We start from the raw sequence: 20,493 nt of genomic DNA, 5'->3' as shown, positions 1-20,493 counted from the left end.
TTGAGAAGCCTTGGCTTGGACGGACGGCAACCTGCCCCCCCAAAACCTTACCGTTTGGCTGCACATGACGCTGCTGCGGCTTCGCCTCAGCTGCCTGCCCAACTGCTGTGCAGAAGCCTTCCCCGACCTTTTGCCATGCCGGACGCATGCGGGTTGCATGCATGCCATATGGGGTCTTTCTGACGGCCCCAGTCCGGCTGCAGCGCTGAACGTGGCGCTCCGGGCCCCCGCAGCACGCTGAGCGTATAGTAGGATTCGTCGAGGCCACCTAGGAACGGTTGAACGGGCGCATACTTGTAACTACTGCGTACACACACACACACACACACACACACACCCTCTGACCGGCTTGGTTGGTGAGCGCATCCCAGCTATGGAAGAGGAGGGTGAGTGTGCGAGTGTGAGAGTGAGGGCGAAGGCTAGAATGAGGATGAGGATGAGGATGAGGTGGTCTATGAGGTACGTTCCAGTCAGTTCAAATGCAATGTCGGCCTCATCCATGCTGTCAATCTAACGCTCTAAATTGCCCTCTTCCTGTTCTTCCCCTCGTGCATATTGCATGCATGCCACCGTTGTCTTGCGGGAGCGCCAGGGAAGTTTAGCTCCGCTCGTTTCTCTCGCCTTCACACCCCTGCTTCCATTGACTCGAGTCTCTCACAAGAGTCCCTCCCGCCCCCCCCCCCCCCCCCCCCCCCTCTCCCCGCATGGGAGGCACCCTCGCTCACCCATTCAGGCACGTCACGACACGCGCTCGGGATGAACTGGTTTGACGGACAATCTTGGTGATGACCATCCGCCTCAAAAGGAATCGTCATCCACACGACGCTAACCCAGGCGCCACACCTCACTCCTCCGATCCGCCAGCGCAACGGAGACAAACGGTGGATGCTACCCCACAGTCCTCCTCGCGGGAACCATGTTGTCTTCGACGCTAGTCGCCAGGGCCGTCCGCCAATGATCCACATCACCTCTGGTCTGTGAAGGGTTTTGGGGCACTGTACACAGTACTGTAGCATTCCGACCCCAGTCTTGCCTCCGCTCTCCGATTTCTCTTTGGTCCCTCCCCCCCCCTTCTCAAGACACACCCTCAAACTTTGGAGACGGCCATCTCAAGTTCTAGCCTTTCTTTTCTTCTGGGGGGTTCAAGACTGGACATTCAACACAGCAATCCTTGGTTGCCAAATCCTCACCTCTCTCTGCCCCGAACGGCCGTAGTTGACCAACCCTCTATCCCTCCCCCCCCTGACGTTGCCGTTCTGTCCTTCGCTTCCCGCCCCGACGTCATTGGCAAACACCTCAGCCAAAGGTACCATGGGATATCTCCATGTAACGCCCTGAAGCTGCGGTTTCGAGACAACTCCGGATCGAGTGGAGACGAGCCGTAGGCTTGGGTTTGGTTGCCTGTGTGGGGTTTTTGGTGTACATCATTTGATCTCTTTCTTGTTTCTCGTCCACGGCGCCGAAGCTCGCTGTTACCTTGACCTCTCCGCCCCCCCCCCCCTGGCGGCCACCCGCCATGTCGCCTACCCGCGCCCAGGCCAACCCCCAGAACTTCCCGTCCGTCGACCTCGCTTTCTCTCCAACATCCGGCAACCCCGACTCTCGCCTAGCCCAGCCCGGCCTCAAGCTGGAGGGCTCCAATGCCGCTTTGGACAGCATCACCGCCGCCGGAGCCACCACCGCAACCACCGCTCACCACCACCACAACAACAACGACATGGCAGACGCTGCCGTGCACTTTGGGGACTTCCAATTCCCCTACCCCAACCCATTGGGCGACTCGCCCATGAACGGCCTGCCGCACGGCTATGAAGATCGCGGCCCGGACGTCTTCGGCACCCCCCAGGCGGCAGCCATCTCGCCCATGCAGGATCGACAGGAATCGGTCGCGTCCATCACGGTCCAGACATCGGCCTACGGCACGGCCGCCAACGGCCAGCAGCCCTCCCCCGCCGACGGTTCCGACAACGGCACGCCGACGAGCAACGCCAACGGCGCCCACCTTCTCGAAGAGCCCATGTCGGACGAGTTCGGGCTTGCCACGGCCGGCCCGGCCGACGGCACCGACCTCGGAGCGAAAAAGGGCGACAAGGCCGACGGCGGCGCGCCCGCATGGAGCGAGCTCAAGACCAAGGCGGGCAAGGAGCGCAAGCGCCTGCCGCTGGCCTGCATCGCGTGCCGCCGCAAGAAGATCCGCTGCTCCGGAGAGAAGCCCGCCTGCAAGCACTGCCTCCGCTCCCGAATCCCATGCGTCTACAAGGTCACGGCCCGCAAGGCCGCCCCGAGGACGGACTACATGGCCATGCTGGATAAGCGCCTGAAACGCATGGAGGAGCGCATCATCAAGATCGTGCCCAAGACCGAGCAGGACGCCATCTCGTCGAGCGTCACCCGCGCCGTCGTGAAGCCGGCCATCCCGGGCACCCTTCCGGGAAGCGGCAACAAGCCAGCAGGGACCGCCGCGGGGGCGGCGGCGGCGGCGGCGGCGGCAGCATCATCATCATCAGCAGCAGCAGCGGCAGCGGCAGCGGCGGCGGCGGCGGCGACCAAGAAGCGCGGGGCCGACGAGGCCTTCGGCGCGGATCTGGACCATTGGGCACGCGCACCCTCGCGGTCCAAGCTGGACGGACCCAACAAGCCGTCCACGATACTTATCCAGGAGGCCGAGGAGAGCAAGCTGCTGCTGGAGGGCGGGGATGCCCTCCCTTCCAAGGACATTCAGGAGCACCTCGCCGAGGTGTTCTTCGAGAACATCTACGGCCAGGCGTACCATCTCCTCCACAAGCCCAGCTTCATGAGGAAGCTCAAGTGCGTTCCCGAACCTGCCTCTCTCGTTTTTCTCACGCGCCGCGTGCTTGTTCTCCAGAGACATGCTGACCATGTGCCCAACGCAAGAGCCGGAACGCTACCTCCCGTCCTGATCCTCTCGGTCTGCGCCATAGCGGCGCGCTTCTCGAACCATCCCAAGCTCAACACGCACCCCAACTTTCTCCGCGGCGAAGAATGGGCCGCGGCGGCCCGCGACATCATCACGAAGCGCTACGAGTGGCCCAACATCACCATCCTCACATGCCTGCTGATCCTCGGCCTGCACGAGTTCGGGACGTGCCACGGCGGCCGGAGCTGGGCGCTCGGCGGGCAGGCCATCCGCATGGCGTTTGCCCTGCAGCTCCACAAGGACCTGGAGCACGACCCCCAGCGAACCCCCGACAAGACGCAGCTCAGCTTCGTCGACCGCGAGATCCGGAGGCGGACCATGTGGGCCTGCTTCCTCATGGACCGCTTCAACTCGTCCGGCACCGACCGCCCCACCTTCATCCGCGAGGAGACGCTCAAGATTCCGCTGCCCATCAGGGAGAAGAACTTTCAGTTCGACCTGCCGGGCCCCACCGAAACGCTCAACGGCCAGGTGCTCGAGCCCGTCCCCGAGGACCAGCCCAGCCTGGCCCGGGAGAACATGGGCGTCGCCGCCTGGATGATCAAGGCCATCGCCTTGTGGGGGCGCATCATCAGCTACCTGAACCAGGGAGGCAAGGAGCTGGATCCCCATCCCATGTGGAGCCCCGACTCCGAGTACGCCAGGCTCCTCAAGCAGACGGAGGACTTTTTGACGGACCTCCCCGAGCCGCTCGTCTACTCGCCCGAGAACCTCAAGGCCCACGAGACGGACGGCATGGGGAACCAGTTCCTGTTTCTGCACATCTCGATCCAGCAAAACATCCTCTTCATGAACCGGTTCGCCGTCTCGTCGCCCAGCGGCCACTCGCTGCAGGACGTGCCCAAGTCGTTCGTCACCAAGGCCGGCGCCAAGGCCTTCGCCGCCGCCAACCGCATCTCGGAGCTGCTCAAGGACGCCGAGTCGCACTTCATCACGGCGCCCTTCACGGGCTACTGCGCCTTCCTGTCGAGCACCGTCCACATCTTCGGCATCTTTTCGGGCAACCCCGCCATGGAGGCCACGTCCAAGCGCAACCTGGCCACCAACGTCCGCTTCCTGTCCAGGATGAAGCGCTACTGGGGCATGTTCCACTGGATGTCCGAGAACCTCCGCGAGCAGTACCGCACCTGCGCCGACGCCGCCCGCCAAGGCAACGCCAGCGACAGCGCCGCCTCGCCCATCTTCCAGTACGGCGACTGGTTCGACCGCTACCCGCACGGCGTGTCGCAGTCTGACTTTCTCGACCCGGCCACCTACAAGAAGAAGCCCGAGAAAGGCGAGGACGCCGTGCTCGAGCAAAAGCCCGAGCTGCACACCGTCGAGGAGTTCTTCACCACCATCAACCCGCAGGGCGCCGGCGCCGACAACGCCGGCGCCGGCGTCAACGGCGGCGTCCCGCGTCCCGGCCAGCCGAACCCCGCCCACGCCAAGCGCAAATCCATCGTCCGCAAGCCAAGCATCGCCTCCCGCGGCAGCGGCGGCGGCGGCGGCGGAGAACCAGCCCTCGAGCCGCTCCAAACCAACTTCGCCGCCGCCGACCAGCTCCACGCCGCCGCCCGCCTTCACCAGCGCTCCTTCTCCACCTCGACCGCCAACGGCGCCGCCGGTGCCACGCCCACCGGCACCGGCCCGCCAAGCTCCTTCAGCAACCCCCTCGCCATCTCCAGCCCCGCCGCCGCCGCCTACCACGCGTCCGCCCTCTCCCCCGTCTCCCCCGTCGCCTTTTCCCATTCCCACCACCACCACTCGGGCCACCCCACCCCGCAGTCGGCCTTCTTCCCTCCCGACCCCTTCGCCCTCCCGCTCGCCACGTCCACCGCCCCGCACGGCCTGTCCCGGCTCGACCGCCAGCTCGTGTTCGGCGCGTACGGAACGCACAGCAGCCACGCCGTCGAGCACCACCACTCGAGCCCGTCGCTCGGCAGCGGGGGCCTCGGCGCCGGTTGGGCGGCCGACGCCAACGCCGTCGCCCTGGCCGCCGCGAGGCAGGCCCAGGCCCAGGTCCAGGCGCACGCTCACCACGCAGCGGCCGCCGCGGCCGCGGGGCACCACACCGCGCTGCCTGCGCACCCGGCAGCGGCCGCGGCGCACGCGCACGGGCAGCACCCGGCGGATGCGGCGTTGCACGCGGCGTTTGGCGGCGGGGAGGCGAGCTCGGCGTGGTTCATGCCGTTTAACATGGAGCCGCCGGAGCTGGGGCCGGATGCGGTCGGGGGGATGGGGTTAGATGGGTTCGGGGGGATGTTTGGGGGGTCCGGGGGCGGAGCCGGGGGGTTGCATCATTAGTCCTTGGGTGTAAGGAAGGGCGGTCATATAGGAGAGGGCGATGTCTGGCTAGGCTGGGCCGGGCTGGTGATTGGGAAGGCTCTGGACGGAAGAAAAAGGGAGATCGATCACGACCGCCTTGGAGAAATGACGAGGAGACGGAGGAGGCCGATTGGCGTCCTCCCCCCGTCACTTGCCACCCACATCAACATGCCACCGAGCACAAAGATGCCTGCTGCTGCTGCTGGCCTTCTTCCCAAGCGGTCGACGGATCGATTGACTGACTGACCGACCGACCGAACCACCGGCCGATGAAACGACAGGCGCGCCTTGACACACCAAGAGGACGCCACGGCGCGGCTTTCAGACAGAACCGACCAACAAAACCACATACGACATACACACCCCTTCATAAGCACGCACATCAAATTACAATCCCTGTACAGACACGCCTGCAGCGCGAAACCAGCCTCGGGGATGGTTGATGCTCTTTTTCTTTGTATCATTTTCTTTTCCCTCTGCAAAGGTTTGGGCTTTGGATACCTCGGTTGGGTTGGATGGGATGGGATGGACGGACGGGACGGAACGGACCGGAGAGGCTAACCTCTGTTTTGAACCCCTTTTTCCCCATTGGTGCGGCGTCATTTTCTTTTCTTCTTTTACTACAACGATGCTGCCGTTTGTAGTTCGTTGGGCGGCTACGATCACGGGGTGTGTATGTATGCATGTATGTATGTATGTATGCATGTATGTACGTCTGTGTGTGTGTATGTGTGTGTGTGTTTTGGGAGTGTTTGCGTTGTGCTGTGTTGCGATACCTTTTTGCGTGTAGACAAGTGCGAATACCTCAACCTCTGATATCCACTACTTACCTGCCTCTGCCTCCTACCTAAGCGTAAGGTAGTATCCTTCTCGACCCTAGGTTCCTAGGTACCACCACGTCTTAGGCTATCGCGATCATCCTGGAGGAACTGAGATGTATGTATACATGTTTACGCGGCCCCTGAGCCATGGGTTGAGCTCAATTAAGGCTGCCTGAAGAAATAGGCGTAGAAGACAATGGAGTAAGGCATCTAGGTACATGGAGACAAAAAAAAAAAGCCATCCATACTCGTGCATCAAAAGTAAAAAGAAAAGAAAAAGAAAAAAAAAAAAAAAAAAAAAAAAAACAGGCAAGGCCTTGGATGGGTGCCCGTTGCGCAATATCTAGAGATGCATATACACTTTAACCCCCCCGCCTGAACTACCGTGTATGTACGTATTGGAATCATGGATTGAGTTTCGCCCCAGCCTACGCCTGGACCTCCTCCCCTTCCTTTTTACCCTTGTTCTTCCCCTTGGACCTCTTCCTCTTCTTCTTCCTCTCCCCCTCGACGATCCCGCTCTCGCCCTCGGCCGGCCGCCTGGGCTTGTCGTCATCCTTGTGGTGCTTCTTGGACGATCCCTTGTCGTGGTGGCCCTTGTCCTGGCCCTCTTCGGCGCCGATCAGCTTCTCGAACCCAAAGGTCGGCCCCGTCTGCTCAAACTCGCGGCCAAACACCTCGCGGCGCCACTTGCGCAGGCGGGCCTTCTTGCCGAGGCGCTTCTTGTCGCGGCGCTTCTTCTCCTCGTCGCGGAAGGTGGCGAGCTTCTTGAGGCCGGCGAACTCGTTGAGGGCCGCGTCCGAGGGGGCCAGCAGGATGTCGCGGGCCGTGAGGCCGAACGAGTTGGGCGACGTCTCGCGGTAGCGGAAGCCGCCGAGCTTGCCGTCGGCCGACTTGCCGTACTTTTGCAGGGCGCGCGGGTTCTCGAGCTCCAGCTTGGTGTCGACGAGGGCCTCGATCTTGGCCAGATCGGCGCGCGCTTGCCGCTTGGCGGCGATGCGCTCCTTCTTGAGGTCCTTGGCCGTCTTGCGCTTCTTGGCGGGCGGCTCGCCCTCGTCGTCGTCCGAGCCCGAGGACGATGCTGCGTCGTTGTCGTTGTCGCCGTCGTTGTTGTCGTCGGAGAGCGTGATGGCGGGCTTTTCTTCAAAGTCGGGGACGATGTCCTTGATGTCGATGTCGTCGTCCCACTTGGGCTTCTTGATCTTCTTCTTTTTCTTCTTCTTCTTGCCGTCCTCTCCCCCCTCGTCGCTTTCGTCCTCGTCGCCGTCCAGCGACATGTCGTCGGGCTCGGCGTAGTAGTCGTCGCCGAACCGCTTCCGCATCTCCTCCTCCCACTTGTCGTTGTCCCAGGCCTCGTCGAGCAGCTTGAGCCACTCGTCGTCCTTGAGCCGCGTGCCGCGGAGGCCGGCGGCCTGCTTGATCTTGGCCAGCTTCTCGGACGCCTCCTCGATCTTGAGGCGACGCAGGCGGGCGCGTTCCTGCTCGCGCTCCTTCTTCTCGGCCTCCTTGCGCTCCTTCTCGAGGGCTCTCTGCTTCTTGCGGCCGGACAGCTCCTCCTTGCGCACGGAGCGGGCGGCGGCCAGGGTACGCGAGTACGTCTTTAGGAACTCGTTGCTCTTGTTGGGGTCTTCGAAGCGCATGTTGTAGGCATGCTCGAACTCGTCAGCGAGGTCGTGGGCGTCATCTTCGCCCTCGTCAGACTCGAATGCTTGCCACTTGGAGGCGGGGCCTTCGGCAGGCGCCCACGCCTTGCTGGCCATGAACTTGGCCAGGAACTCCTCCGGGTTCTTGTCGGCGTTGGCCACGTCCTCCTCGGTGAGCGTGATGTTGGCGGCGCGCGACGGGTGGACGCCGTTCTCGTCGAGCTTGGCCTCCTCGCGCTTGGCGGGCTTGATGAAGGCGTCGTCGTCGCTCCAATCCTCGTCGTCGTCGTCGGCGGCAGCGGCGGCGGCGGCGTTGATCTCGGAAATGATGGACTTCTTGATGTCCTCCTGTTCCTGCGCGTAGGTCCTGGGGGCGGCGGCGGCGGCGGCGGCATCGTCGTCATCGGCGCCCACGTCTCCACGCATGTAGCGCTCGCGATGGTAGTCGCGCAGGGTCATGGGCTTCTCCTCCTTGCGGGTCGGCACGGCGTCGGGGTCGAAGGGCTTGTAGAAGACGGCGTTCTTGTCGTAGATGCGGGGGTCTCTGTTCCGGATGGCCTGGAGGGTGGCCGAGATCTCGGCGTCCAGATCCTCGGTGATGAGCACGGCGTCGTCATCCTCGGTCTCGGACTCGGACGACGACTCGGATTCCAGGTCGTCTTGGTTGGCGTTCTTGTACTTTTCCTGGAGGCGGTGCAGCTCCTCGCGCTTCTTGTTGTGCTCGAAGCGGCGGGCGTACTCCTCGTTGATCTTGAGCTGGGGCTCGTTGCCGAGGGTCGCGCCACCATCCTCCTGGTCGTCGTCGCTGCTGCTGCCGCTGCCGCTGCCGCTGTCGGATTCGGATTCGGAATCGTCAAACAACAACTTCTTCTTGGGGGGCGCCTGGTCGCCCTGGGGCGCACCCTTGGCGGATTTCGCCTTGACGAACGCCATTTCCAAGGCCGCCGAGCCACGGAAGCTCAATGAAGGCGATGACGAAGGGAGGGGGATTGCGGACGGTTGTCGTGAGCAACACCCAGTTCTCGTCGAAAAAAAAAAATAAAAAACCTACACAGCAACAGAGTGGGAGAGAGAGAAGGAAGTTCAGTTTCTCAGTTTCCCAGCTCCATGGACCGTTCGAACTTTTTAGTGGGGCCGGGGCCCACTTGACGGATGGCGACGGGTGTTGGTCTGTGCAGCCTCTCCAAGCGTCCCTCCCGGACTGGACCTGAATGGTTACGGATCCACCTGCGCTCCAAGTCCCATCGGGTACGTACCTATGTACACAGTAACGTACCTTACCTTACATAAGCCAAGACCCGGACTGGAGTTGGTTGGCTCCCCCCCCGGGGCTCCGGCGGTTTGTCGCATGCACAGGGAGCCAGCCAGAGCGAGCGAGCCGTCCAGCCCAGCCCAGTCCAGTCGTCCAGCGTCCCTCTGCTTGGTTATCTGCCTATCACGTCACTCGAACGTCGTCCAGAACTTAAGCTATCCACCACCACCACCTCATCGCATCTTTCCCCAACGCTCACCCTCCCGCCAACCCTCTGCTTCCCGCCTCGCGCCCCTGCGATTCCCACCCGCCCAGAGAAACCGAGAAACCGAGAAACCGCTCATCATGGCCGACTCTGCCCCGAAACCCAGCAGCAGCGTCAAGCTGGTGCTGCTCGGCGAAGCTGCCGTCGGAAAGGTCGGTTGCCTTGCGCCCGCTTCGACGACAAAACGGTTTGGCGCCCTGCGCGTGGCTGTTGGCTGACGGTCGCCGGATGCATAGTCCTCTCTCGTTCTCCGTTTTGTCAGCAACGACTTTCAGGAAAACAAAGAGCCCACAATAGGAGGTATGTTGGCCACAGCATGCCATGTCATGCCATGCCATGCGATGCCATGCCATGCCAGACGTTTTGTTCGGGACTGCTTTGCGGACGCATGCTGACCGCCCCCGGCCCCTCCACCCAACAAACAGCCGCCTTCCTCACCCAGAAATGCAACCTCCCGACGCGCACCATCAAGTTTGAGATTTGGGATACCGCCGGCCAGGAGCGGTTCGCCTCGCTCGCGCCCATGTACTACCGCAACGCCCAGGCCGCGCTCGTCGTGTACGACCTCACCAAGCCCACGTCCCTCATCAAGGCGAAGCACTGGGTGGCCGAGCTGCAGCGGCAGGCGTCGCCGGGCATCGTCATCGCCCTGGTCGGCAACAAGCTCGACCTCACCAACGACGGCGCCGCGGGCGGGGGCGCCGCCGGCGCGGGAGCTTGTGACGACGACGACGCGGCGGCAGCGGCCGGCGAGGACGCGGCCGGCGACGCCCGCAAGATCACGACCGAGGAGGCCAAGGAGTACGCCGACGAGGAGGGCCTGCTCTTTTTCGAGACCAGCGCCAAGACGGGCTACAACGTCACCGAGGTGTTCACGGCCATCGCCAACGCCATCCCCGAGACGTCGCTCAAGACGAACCGCGGGCCCGGGGCGGCGCACGGCGCGCGCCACGAGCAACCGGGGATCGACCTCGGCAGGCAGGATGACGGGGCCAGCCGGGACAACTGCGCTTGCTGAGGCGGGCGGAGGGGAGGAGGGGGGAATGAGGTTCGTCATGTTGCGGGCTGGTTTGGCTTACATGGGTGTACCGGGGTCGGTCATGCTGGGCTCGTTATCCGGAGTAATCTTGTATTTTTTTTCTTTCTTTTTTTTTTGCCTTGGGCCTTGATTGCCTAGTTTTCAATCTTACGTTTCTCTCCATGTTGGTGGATCTCGACCTCACAGTGGTAGATGCGGGCCGTAGGGGTCACCGACCAACCGTTATCTACCACACCGCCAAACAACAGACAACACAACACATCACAACGCATCGCTTGGTAGTGAGTGCTGTAGGACTTTCGTAGCCAGTTCCCTGGTGGGTCAAGGGGGGGGGGGGGGGAGTCGTCCGTGTACTAGATAGCATTGTAAAGCATGGACGACATCGGTTGACGGGGTGATTTTTTATTAGTATTGTTGTTATTTATCATCGCCATGGGTTTTATTTTCCATACATAGTACATTCTTCGTCTTGTTGTCTTATTGATTCTCTTGCCCCGACCTGTTCGTCTCAGTGTCCTGCGCTACCGTATGTACTGTGTACTAAACAGACGCAGCACACACGCATACACAGTGCGGAAATAGGGTACAGTTCGCGCATGCCACACTGTCGTCACCACGGTGCACCCAACGGGAGGATCCACTTTTGGACTTTGGGAATCCCGCGCCAAATTTTCGCATTCGCTCGCTCGGTCGCTCAGTCGCTCGTGTTCGTTCGTTCGTCGATTTGTTCGTCCGTCGTCGACTCTACCAGAAGCAACCCAGAAACGCGCCGCCATTCCACAGGCAGCAAGCGCTTTCAACCCTCCCCTCTCCACCATTGCGCGGCCGTTTCTGGAGGCAGCATCAGTCGTCATCATCATCATCATCATCACCCTACCGACACGGATCCATCCCGAGTCCGAACTCCGCCAGGCATTGGCTCCGACGCGATATCGAACCCAACCACACGAGAGAACCCCCCCGCCCCCCCCCCCCCAATCCATTCCCCCCCGGCGCGTCGTAATCGTCATCGTCGTCATCCCACTGCCCCATCGAAGCCAGGCTCGCCATCGTGCGCACGCCTCCCATGACCGCCTCGTCATAAACCAGCTTTACCCCCGCCCACCCACCCACCCACCCAAACTCTCAGCGCCGCTTCGTCATCTTCTCCCGGGGCGCTGCTGCAGCAAAACCCTCCCCCCCCCCCCCACCCCACCGGTGAACAACCATGGCGGCTGCCTTGACCCTCACCGAGGCGCAGGCCGAGCTCATCCACTCGCTGCCGCAAGAGGACATACCCGCCAAGCTGCGCTGCGCCATCTGCAGCAAGCTCGCCGTCAACGCGTTCCGCCTGCCCTGCTGCGAGCAGGCCATCTGCGAGGCCTGCCAGGCCACCCTCCCCGCCTCGTGCCCCGTCTGCGAGCACTCGCCGCTGTCCGCCGCCGACTGCAAGCCCCACAAGGCCCTGCGCACCACCATCAAGGTCTTTCTGCGCACCGAGGAGAAGAAGCGCGAGTCCGCCCGCCCCAAGGAGCCCAGCGCCCCCGCCACCCCCGTCGAGCCGACCCCGACCCCGACCCCGGCGGCCGTGCCGGCTGCGCCCGAGGCCTCGGGCGCAGCCGAGGCGACCGAAGCGGCCAAGCACGCCGAGGAGGAGCAGGTCGTCGTGACCGGAAGGACCCGAGAGGCCGAGGCCGCCACGGAGGCCCGGGAGGGCCACGGCCATGAGACCGGCGCCGAAGAGGACCGCGGCGCCGCCGAGAAGAACGCAGCCGATGCTGTAAGCTCATCTACCTGTTTCCTTGCCGTTTTGGACTTTGCTTTCGTGCCGACCGCAGAAATCTAACAAGCCATACCAAAAAAACACAGGACCCTCAAGACGCCCAAGAAGATGGCACCGCCAAAGAGGCGTCGACCGAACCCGTTCCGACCAACGCCGATGCCGAGGCCAAGGAAGGCGAAGAGCAAGAGCAAGACGCCGAGTCCGGGTCGAACGAAGCAGACGCCCAAGAGCCGGGAGAGACCCCCATGGGAGGCATGAGCGGCCCGTTCCCTGCCGCGGGCTTCGGCCCCGGGTTCGATCAGATGCCCATGATGATGGCCATGCAGAACGGCTTCCCTGGTTTCCCCATGATGGGTACGTCCTTTTTTTTTTTCCTCTCTCTTTTTGTTGATCCTCCAAGGCCGCACCCATCGCTAACGCATCCCCCCTTCCAGGCATGCCTGGCATGGCCATGGACCCAATGTCGATGCAAATGTACATGAACGGAGGTTTTCAAGGCATGGGCATGAACGGCATGAACATGAACATGGGCGCGATGGGAGGCTACGGAGCAGGCGAAGCCGATAACTGGAGCGGACAGCAGCAAGCATCATCCTCATCATCATCATCATGGAATGTCGGCCAAGATAATTTCAATCATCCAAGCGCTTCTGGCATGGCAAATGGTGGTGATTATGGCTCGTTTAACCCCTCTGGCTTCCAGACAGGATTCAATCCACAAGGCAACTATGGCCACCACAACCAGTTCCATGACTACCGCCGCGGTCCGTTTGGGTTCCGCGGCCGGGGCCGAGGCCGTGGTTACGGGTACGGGTACGGCCGCGGAGGCTACCAGCAGTTCGGATACGGCGGCGGTTTCGGCGGAGGACCCGGCGGCGGCGGCGGCGGCGGCGGCGGCGGCGGCTGGAACGAGCAGGGCTACGACGGACAAGCCATGTACCAGAACGGCCAGGGCGACTTCCCAGGCGGTGGTGGCGCCGGGGGTGATGGAGAGGCCGAGAACAACGTGGATGAGTTTGGCCGTGCCATGCGCGCCGGAAGCGTCGCTCAAGACAGACAGCAAAGCGAAGGCGCAGCCGCGGGAGCGGGAGCGGGAACGGGAGCGGGGGGATCGGAACCGCGCGACGGGAGCATGCCCCCGGCATCCCAGCTCCCCGCTCCCAACCCGGACGTGCCGCCCAACGCGCCCAAGGGCCCGCGGGCCATGCTCCAGGGCCTGCCCAACACGAGCTACATGCACCTGCGGGCTAGAGGCTGGGTGGACGACAACGGCAGGCCGGCCGTGACGCCCGCCTTTAGCACGACGGGGAGCGCGGGCGAGCATCGCGGGCGGTCGCGCAGCAGCTCGCGCGGCCGCGAGTCGTCCGACAGGAGGAAGCATTCGAGCGGGAGGCATCGTGATTACAGCAAGGACCGAGACCGAGACCGGGACCGGGACCGGGACCGGGACCGTGAGCGTGACCGGTATAGGGAACGGGATCGAGATCGGGACCGCGATCGTGATCGTGATCGTGATCGTGACCGCGGCAGGGAGCGGGACAGAGATAGAGACCGAGACAGGGAGAGGGATAGGGACCGGTCTGCCAGCCGCAGCCGCAGCCGCAGCCGCAGCCGTAGCTACGAGCGCGGCAGCAAGGACCATCGGCGCAGCAGCGGCAAGCGGCCGCGGTCCTACTCTCCGGGCCGAGAGGAGGAGGAGGAGGAGCGCGGCCGCGGCAGCCACCACCACCATCACCACCGCCGCCGCCGCCGGTCGTCGCATCATCGGAAGCACTCGCACGCCGGGGAAGCCGAGGGCCAAGAAATGCCGGAACAGCCGCAGCAGGAGCAAGAGCCGCAGGACGAGGCCGGGGCGGAGGAGCGGTCGCGATCCCGATCGAAATCCCGGTCCCGATCGGCGTCGCCTGCCGCGGAGAAGGACGACGAGGGTCGGTCGGGGGCTCATCGGAGCAGCCGACGCGAGCGTCGCGAGCGGGAGAAGGACAGGGACGGCGAGAGGGATCGCGATAGGGAGAAAGACCGGGACCGAGACCGGGACAGAGAGGAACGGCGGCACAAACCCCACCGGTCCTCGCACCGGGAGAAGGACGAGGAGAAGGACCGTGATCGGGATCGGGATCGGGATCGGGATCGGGAGCGGGATCGGGAGCGGGAGCGGGATCGCAAGTACCGCGACAGGGAAGACCGGGACCGGGACCGCGATCGAGATAGGGATAGGGACCGAGACCGTGACCGCGATCGCGACCGCGACCGCGACCGCGAGCGTGAGCGGGACCGTGATCGTGACCGTGACAGGGACCGTGATCGCAAGGACCGCCATCGGGATCGTGATCGCGATCGCGAGAGGGACAAGGACCGTGATCGTGATCGTGATCGTGATCGTGATCGTGACCGTGATCGTGACCGTGATCGTGACCGTGACCGCGAACGTGACCGCGACCGCCGCGACCGCGACAAGGACCGCCATCACTCCTCCTCCCACCGGCACCGCAGCAGCAAATCCTCCGCCCTCCCCGACGCGGACCATGACGACGGAGGCCACGACGACAATGCCCCCCCGAGAAGCGACTCCCCCGCCCGCCCCGGCACCTCGGGCACGGCCACGGCCGCAGGAGGGGCAGGAGGAGACGCCTTCAACCCACCGCCGCCCCCGTCCCACTCCATCCGGCGCTCCTACTCGGCCCTGGGACCGCTCGAGATCAAGGGCTCCGCCTCTTCCGGCGCCGCCTTGGAGAGCCGACGCTCCTCGACGACCGGCGGGACCAACGGTACCAGCAACGCAAACAACAACAATAACATCAGCAATGATCCGCACGCCGCCGAGCGCGCCGCGCGGGATCGCGAGAGGCTGCTCCGCGAGACGAGGCGCATGGCGACGCTGGCGGCGGGGCTGGGGCTGGCCGGGTCGAAGCGGGGTCGGGAGCCTAGGGAGAGGGACAAGGACCGCGACCGCGACCGCGACCGCGATCGGGACAGGGAGAGGGAGAGGGAGAAGGACCGGGACCGAGACCGAGACCGGGAGAGGGAGAAGGATCGAGAGCGAGGCGAGAAGAGGGAGCGGGAGCGGGAGAAGGGCGAGGAAGGGAAGAGCAGCCGGAGGAAGGGAAGGAGGGGAGAGGTGCTGGTGGATGATCATCACGACGGGGAGAACGGGAACGGGGACGAGTGAGCGAGGAGCCTCGACGGACCAAAGGTACCTACCTTACCTGGCCTCGTCCGTGAGGGATCCCATGCGACCAAAACCAGCCAGCCAGCCAGCCAGCCAAAGGGTGAGGGGGGAGGTACAGCTTGATGAATTTGAGGATGGCCGTTACGAACGAACGGGAGGATGACATGGGATGGTGTGGCACGGTTGTTTTTTTTTTTTTTTTTTCTCTTCTTTTTTTTTTTTTTTGCAGTGGGTGTGTGTACATCGTGCTTCCATGCTTGAGCTACGAGGTGGTGCGGTGGTGTGGTGTAGTACGAACGAACCTGTCTGGCCGTGGGGTTCTATAATGCAAGTCTCCTCCAACCATGCAACATGGGAGTCCAGATGATATCAGACCGACAGCGAGACAAGAAGGACAGCAACAAACCTTCGACGGAGACCTAGTTTGTGAGAGCAAAGCGGTGGGGGTTGTAGATTGTTAGGTAACGTTACCCAAGGACCTAACCACCAACCCTTGGCAGCTAGGAACGTGCCTAGGTAGAGACGACCCTTGAATTCTAGTCCTATAGGAACCTGGCGGTAAAGTAATATTATGCATACGCCCAGGGTTCGTTGGTATGTATGTATATGTATATACTTTTCCTTGCCTTCCACCTGCAAGACCTTTCGGGTGAGGTCGGCGAGATAGCGACAGCGACAGCGACCAACTGTGTAGTAGGTAACCAGCCGAAGCTCTCTCGGATGTCCCCGCTCCGGATCAGCAAGGTGATGTCACCGTGCCCACTCTTGACCTCTCCCCGTGACAGTGGCAGGCCGCCCGGGTCCTCTCCCGTCCCCCGCTGTGGATCTACGGCAGGTCCGTCGACATCCATACGACGCACGGTATGTAGGTACCGGACCGTACATAGGTGGCCTGGGCGGCTGCAGCTGCACGCGGGCACGTCTCAGCATGCAACCATGCAACATGTCCCCCCCCTCCCCCCTCCCCTCTCCCCTCCACTGACACTTCTCGGACCCTGCGCAGCCCACGGGTCACGAGGACCGGTTGCAGGTCCGTACAAACCGCTTGTTCATTTCCACGGGCTTTTTTTTTTTTTTTTGGTTTTGGTCTTGTTTTTCGAGCGGCTGTTGGGGTCCGGGCATGAGTGTTGAACTTCTGAGGCCGCCTCATGGCAGATATGTAATAATACTGTACAAGTCCCAAGACGGTACCGGTGGGTGCTTACGGGCACCTACGAGTATCGTCCAGCACGGTAACGGTAACGGTACAGTGTGCAGTCTCTCCATGGCAGTCCCTTTCCAGGTGCTGTACTGTGTAAGGTAAGGTATCTACTGAGCACCTGGTAGGTAGGTCCTCCAGCCGGGAGGGAAGAAGGGCGGGCCTACAGTGGGAAGTACAGTGCCCAGGCTAGCTAACTTACTCGAAGCGCGCGCCCTTCCCAATGGGGCAATCCGCCTTTGTCATCCCCCAACATCCAACAACAACAACCACCACCACAACGAACTCACCTTCAACCGCCGCATCTCATCTCACAATCACATCACCTCTCATCACCTCACCTCACCTCAATCTCTATTCCTCCATTCCAACCATTCCATCTCCACCCCCCTCTCCTCCTCCTTGTAGCAGCTGCGTACGGAGTTCGCAATTGTCCTGGCATTGACGCACTCGAGGTCCTTGCTTCTCTTTTCTTATTGCCCTCCTCCTCCTCCTCCTCCTCCTCCTCCTCCGCCTCCGCCTCCGCCTCCGCCTCCGCCTCATCCTTGTCCTTGTTCTCCGCTTCCAACCACCATCACCATCGCCATCTCTGCCGAGCACCCGTAACTCAATTTTCTTCCTTCCCTCGCTCCATGCACACCTAGGCAGCCCTGCATCATGCGCCCCCTCGCCGGCGACGACCCTCACGGGCGTCCCCGCTCCTTGAACCCCGAACATGCCTCGACCTTCAGGCTCCCCGCCGCGCCCCAGATGACCTACATGCTCGCCTCGGAAGACTCGGCCTCCTTCCCTGCGCCCCCGATGCCTCCGAGCTCCTATCGCCGTCCGAAAGAGCACCACCACCCGCCACAGCGCCCGGCCCAGCACCATGAACCCGGGCTCCCCAAGACGCGGGACAGAGAGAGGATCCGGGACCACCATGCCACACCGCCTTCCGCCCCGATCCACGATGCCCCCAGCAGCGTCGCCAGCAGCGTCGCCAGCAGCGTCGCCAGCAGCGTCGCCAGCAGCGTCGCCAGCAGCGTCGCCAGCAGCGTCGCCAGCAGCGTCGCCGACGCCCCCAGGCCTGCATCCCCCGTGCCGCGGCCCCCCGATATCCCCAGCCTCTCGCAACAGCCCCTCACCCCGCTGCTGTCGGGCATGACCTCGGCCGTCGGCAGCATGTCGTCCCGCCGCAACTCGCTCTGCCTGTCCGAAGACCTGCCCAGCCGCGCCTCGAGCACCCACGGCGACGAGGTGGCGGTCGAGGATGACGACGAAGACGACGACCAACAACACGGACAAGAGAGCACGCCGTCCCGTGCCCAGGCCCCGCCGGACCGCGCCGCCGACGCGGACCCCGGCACCGCCGGCGGCTCGTCCATGATGGACAGCGGCAGCGCGCCGCAGCTGGTCATGCCCAGCATCAAGATGCCCAGCCGCCGGCCCTTCACCGACGACGGCAAGCGCATGGGCCGCCTCAAGCTGCTCATCGCCGGCGACTCGGGCGTCGGCAAGACCACGCTCATCAAGGCCATCGTGCAGTCGTGCGAGCACATTGTCCACGTCGACCCCATCACCCCGTCCTGCTTATCGTCGTTGTCGTCGTCGTCATCATCGTCCGCCGGCGCCGCCTTGCCGCCCGCCCGCCCGCGCGGGACCACACGCCGCCCGTCCAAGCCGCCCCCCAGCACCGCCGCCACCGCCGCCACCGCCGCCATCACCGAGATTTACGCCAGCACCAAGCCGTATCCCGAGTGGTGGTCCGAGGTGGACGACTTGCGCGTCCTGCGCCGGAGGAAGAGCCTCGGCGATGCCGTGCTGGACCGCAACATCTGCTTTGTCGATACCCCGGGCTACGGCAGCGGGTCGTCGGTGAGTCTGTCGTACCCCTGGCCAGCTTTGTGGCCCCGTATCCAGGAGGAATTAACCGGCGTTTGCTTCTCGGCAGTCCATGGACACCATCGCCCCCGTGGCGCAATATATCGAGGGCCATCTGCAGCGCATCGGCTCCCACACGCTCACGGATGGGGACTTGCTCAACCTCTTGGGCGGCGAGGGTGGCGTCCAGGTGGATCTCGTCCTGTATCTCGTCTCGAATCGTATGGCTTCACCCTCCTCCTCCTCCTCCTCCTCCTCCTCCTCCTCCTCCTTTTCCTCTTCCTCTTCTGCTTGCAGGCTGCAGCCGCGTGCACAGAGCGCTGACGGGCCCAGGTCTCCGTCCCGTGGATCTTGAGTACCTCCGCCAGCTGACCCCCCTAACCAACGTCATCGTCCTCGTGGCCCAGGCGGACCTGATGTCGGCCGAGCAGGTGGCGGCGAGCAAGGAACAGATCCGCCGCCAGCTCGAGGAGGCCGAGATCCGCCTCTTCACCTTCTCCCTGCTGTCTCCCGCGCAGCCCGCCTCGGAGCACGGCGCCCACGGCATCTACGCCGTCGCGAGCATCGCCGGCCCCGACCACGACACCATGGACGCGAGCCTGCTCATGTCGCCCGACTACGTCCAGCCGCTCATCCCCTCCGAGCTGCCCGCGCTCGTCTCCCACGTCTTCACCCCCAACGGCGTCGCCTGGCTCCGCCACTCGGTCGCCCGCAAGTACGTCCGGTGGCGCAAAGCCGCGGCGCTCGCCTCGGTCCCGTCCTCCCCGTCGCCCTCGCGCCCGCCCCCCCTCGCCCGCAACGCAACCCTCACCCCGAGGAGCCTTGCCTCGTCGCAGCAGCACTCGCCCGCCCCGACGAACCTCGTCTCGCCATCCCCCTCCTCCTTTTCCTCCTTTTCCTCCTCCTCCGCCGCTGCCGCCGCCGCCGCCGGAGCCGGCCACGCCCTCACCGCGTCGTCGGTCCTCGGCGCGGGCGCCATGTCCCCGCCCGCCTCCAGCTACGCCCTCGCCCGCCTGGTCGACCACACGCAGCGCGAGGAGCGCCTCGCCCAGGTCCGCCTTGCCAACTGGGCCGCCGACCTGCAGCGCAGCCTGGCCCGCGAGCGAGAGCAGTACGCCCGCCTCGCCACGGCGGACCGCGCGCTGTGGCTGGCCGAGAGGATCGGCGAGTGCGTGCGCGAGGGGAGCCTGGTCGTGGCGGGCCAGCCGGGGGACGCCGACCCGGAACAGCAGGAGCGCGACCGCGACCGCGACCGCGACATCGAGCTGCACGCAAGGCCCGGCCGGTCGCTGGCGGCGTCTCCCTTGCCGGCCGCGTCGCCTTCCGCCCCGGGACGGTTCGGCGGGCTGCCGCCGTCGAGGGGACGTCGGACGGAGGGACGCACCCTGCCGAGCCAGGCCCAGACCCAGACCCAGACCCGGACCCGGACCCGGACCCGGGCCCGGACGCAGAGCCGGCGGGGCCAGAGCCATGCCAAGAGCCACCACGGCCAGGCGAGGGACCAGGACCCGCTCGGCCTGCTCGATCTGGCCGAGGACCTGCGCCGCAAGGGGCTGGCCGCCCTGGAGCTGCTGGGGGGATCGGCGTGCTGGGGGGGCTGGCGGTGTGGGCGGCGAAGAACGGTCTGCATTGGCAGGTGTTTGGGTGGGTGCTGGGGGGCGTGGAGAAGGTCCTGGGTTGATTTTCTTTTTCTTTTTCTCTTCTCTCTCTCTCTCTTTTGTCCCCCTTTGTTCTACCTTTGGGGGTTAGGTATTCTATGGGTTGATATGCTGCCTAGGTACATACATACATGGGGGAGGAGTTGGGGGGGGGGGGGGAGGAAGAGGGAGGGGATATCAGGGATGGTATGATGCGATGGGCTTGTCCTCTTTTTTTTTTTTTCTTTTTTTTTTGAAAGAGAGGGGGGGGAGAGAGAGGAAGGGAAAAGAGGAAGGGGAAGATGAGATCGGCTCATGACGTCCATGAGAGGGGTTGGAAAGGAATGTATGTACGTGGCTGGTACCTAACGTTTACCTAATGATGAGCATCGGATGGGATGGGCTGCCAAGGGGGTTCGCTCCGCCCATCTCCGGTTCGGTTGGGTTGGTGAGGCTCTCGGGGGGGTTTGGTGCGGCGGGAGCTCTCTTGTAGGTTGCTAAGAGACACGGTGCGCGCGCGCGTGTGTGCGTGTGCGAGGTGGAGAGGTCAAAAAACATGCCTGCGTTTGCCTGGATGATATACCTACTCATGTTGCACCCTG

The 20,493-nt window shown here is 63.7% G+C and overlaps 5 protein-coding genes across 5 annotated transcripts; 4 read left to right on the top strand and 1 right to left on the bottom strand.

The window, feature by feature from the left end:
* Positions 1 to 1,516: 1,516 nt before the first annotated feature.
* VTJ83DRAFT_1206 (uncharacterized protein) lies at positions 1,517 to 5,224 on the top strand (the record flags this gene model as incomplete). Its single annotated transcript, XM_071007340.1, has 2 exons — positions 1,517 to 2,808; positions 2,896 to 5,224. 2 exons carry the CDS (start codon positions 1,517 to 1,519, stop codon positions 5,222 to 5,224), a joined length of 3,621 nt encoding a protein of 1,206 aa, XP_070870559.1.
* Positions 5,225 to 6,494: 1,270 nt separating this feature from the next.
* On the bottom strand, positions 6,495 to 8,642 carry VTJ83DRAFT_1205 (uncharacterized protein; the record flags this gene model as incomplete). The annotated part of the gene is made up of 1 exon (XM_071007339.1): positions 6,495 to 8,642. The coding sequence occupies one exon, from the start codon at positions 8,640 to 8,642 to the stop codon at positions 6,495 to 6,497; it is 2,148 nt and encodes a 715-aa protein (XP_070870558.1).
* Positions 8,643 to 9,306: 664 nt separating this feature from the next.
* On the top strand, positions 9,307 to 10,244 carry VTJ83DRAFT_1204 (uncharacterized protein; the record flags this gene model as incomplete). The annotated part of the gene is made up of 3 exons (XM_071007338.1): positions 9,307 to 9,378; positions 9,463 to 9,526; positions 9,652 to 10,244. 3 exons carry the CDS (start codon positions 9,307 to 9,309, stop codon positions 10,242 to 10,244), a joined length of 729 nt encoding a protein of 242 aa, XP_070870557.1.
* A 1,228-nt stretch (positions 10,245 to 11,472) lies between these two features.
* Positions 11,473 to 15,196, top strand: VTJ83DRAFT_1203 (uncharacterized protein; the record flags this gene model as incomplete). The annotated part of the gene is made up of 3 exons (XM_071007337.1): positions 11,473 to 12,024; positions 12,114 to 12,381; positions 12,462 to 15,196. The coding sequence occupies 3 exons, from the start codon at positions 11,473 to 11,475 to the stop codon at positions 15,194 to 15,196; spliced, it is 3,555 nt and encodes a 1,184-aa protein (XP_070870556.1).
* Positions 15,197 to 17,051: 1,855 nt separating this feature from the next.
* Positions 17,052 to 20,104, top strand: VTJ83DRAFT_1202 (uncharacterized protein; the record flags this gene model as incomplete). The annotated part of the gene is made up of 3 exons (XM_071007336.1): positions 17,052 to 18,248; positions 18,325 to 18,475; positions 18,588 to 20,104. 3 exons carry the CDS (start codon positions 17,052 to 17,054, stop codon positions 20,102 to 20,104), a joined length of 2,865 nt encoding a protein of 954 aa, XP_070870555.1.
* Between the last annotated feature and the right edge of the window lie 389 nt (positions 20,105 to 20,493).

This window comes from Remersonia thermophila, chromosome 1 (assembly GCF_042764415.1).
Source record: "Remersonia thermophila strain ATCC 22073 chromosome 1, whole genome shotgun sequence".
In the NCBI taxonomy this organism is placed as follows: domain Eukaryota; kingdom Fungi; phylum Ascomycota; class Sordariomycetes; order Sordariales; family Chaetomiaceae; genus Remersonia; species Remersonia thermophila.
Note: the sequence above shows the minus strand (reverse complement) of the source record. Positions and strands in the feature narration are given on the sequence as shown.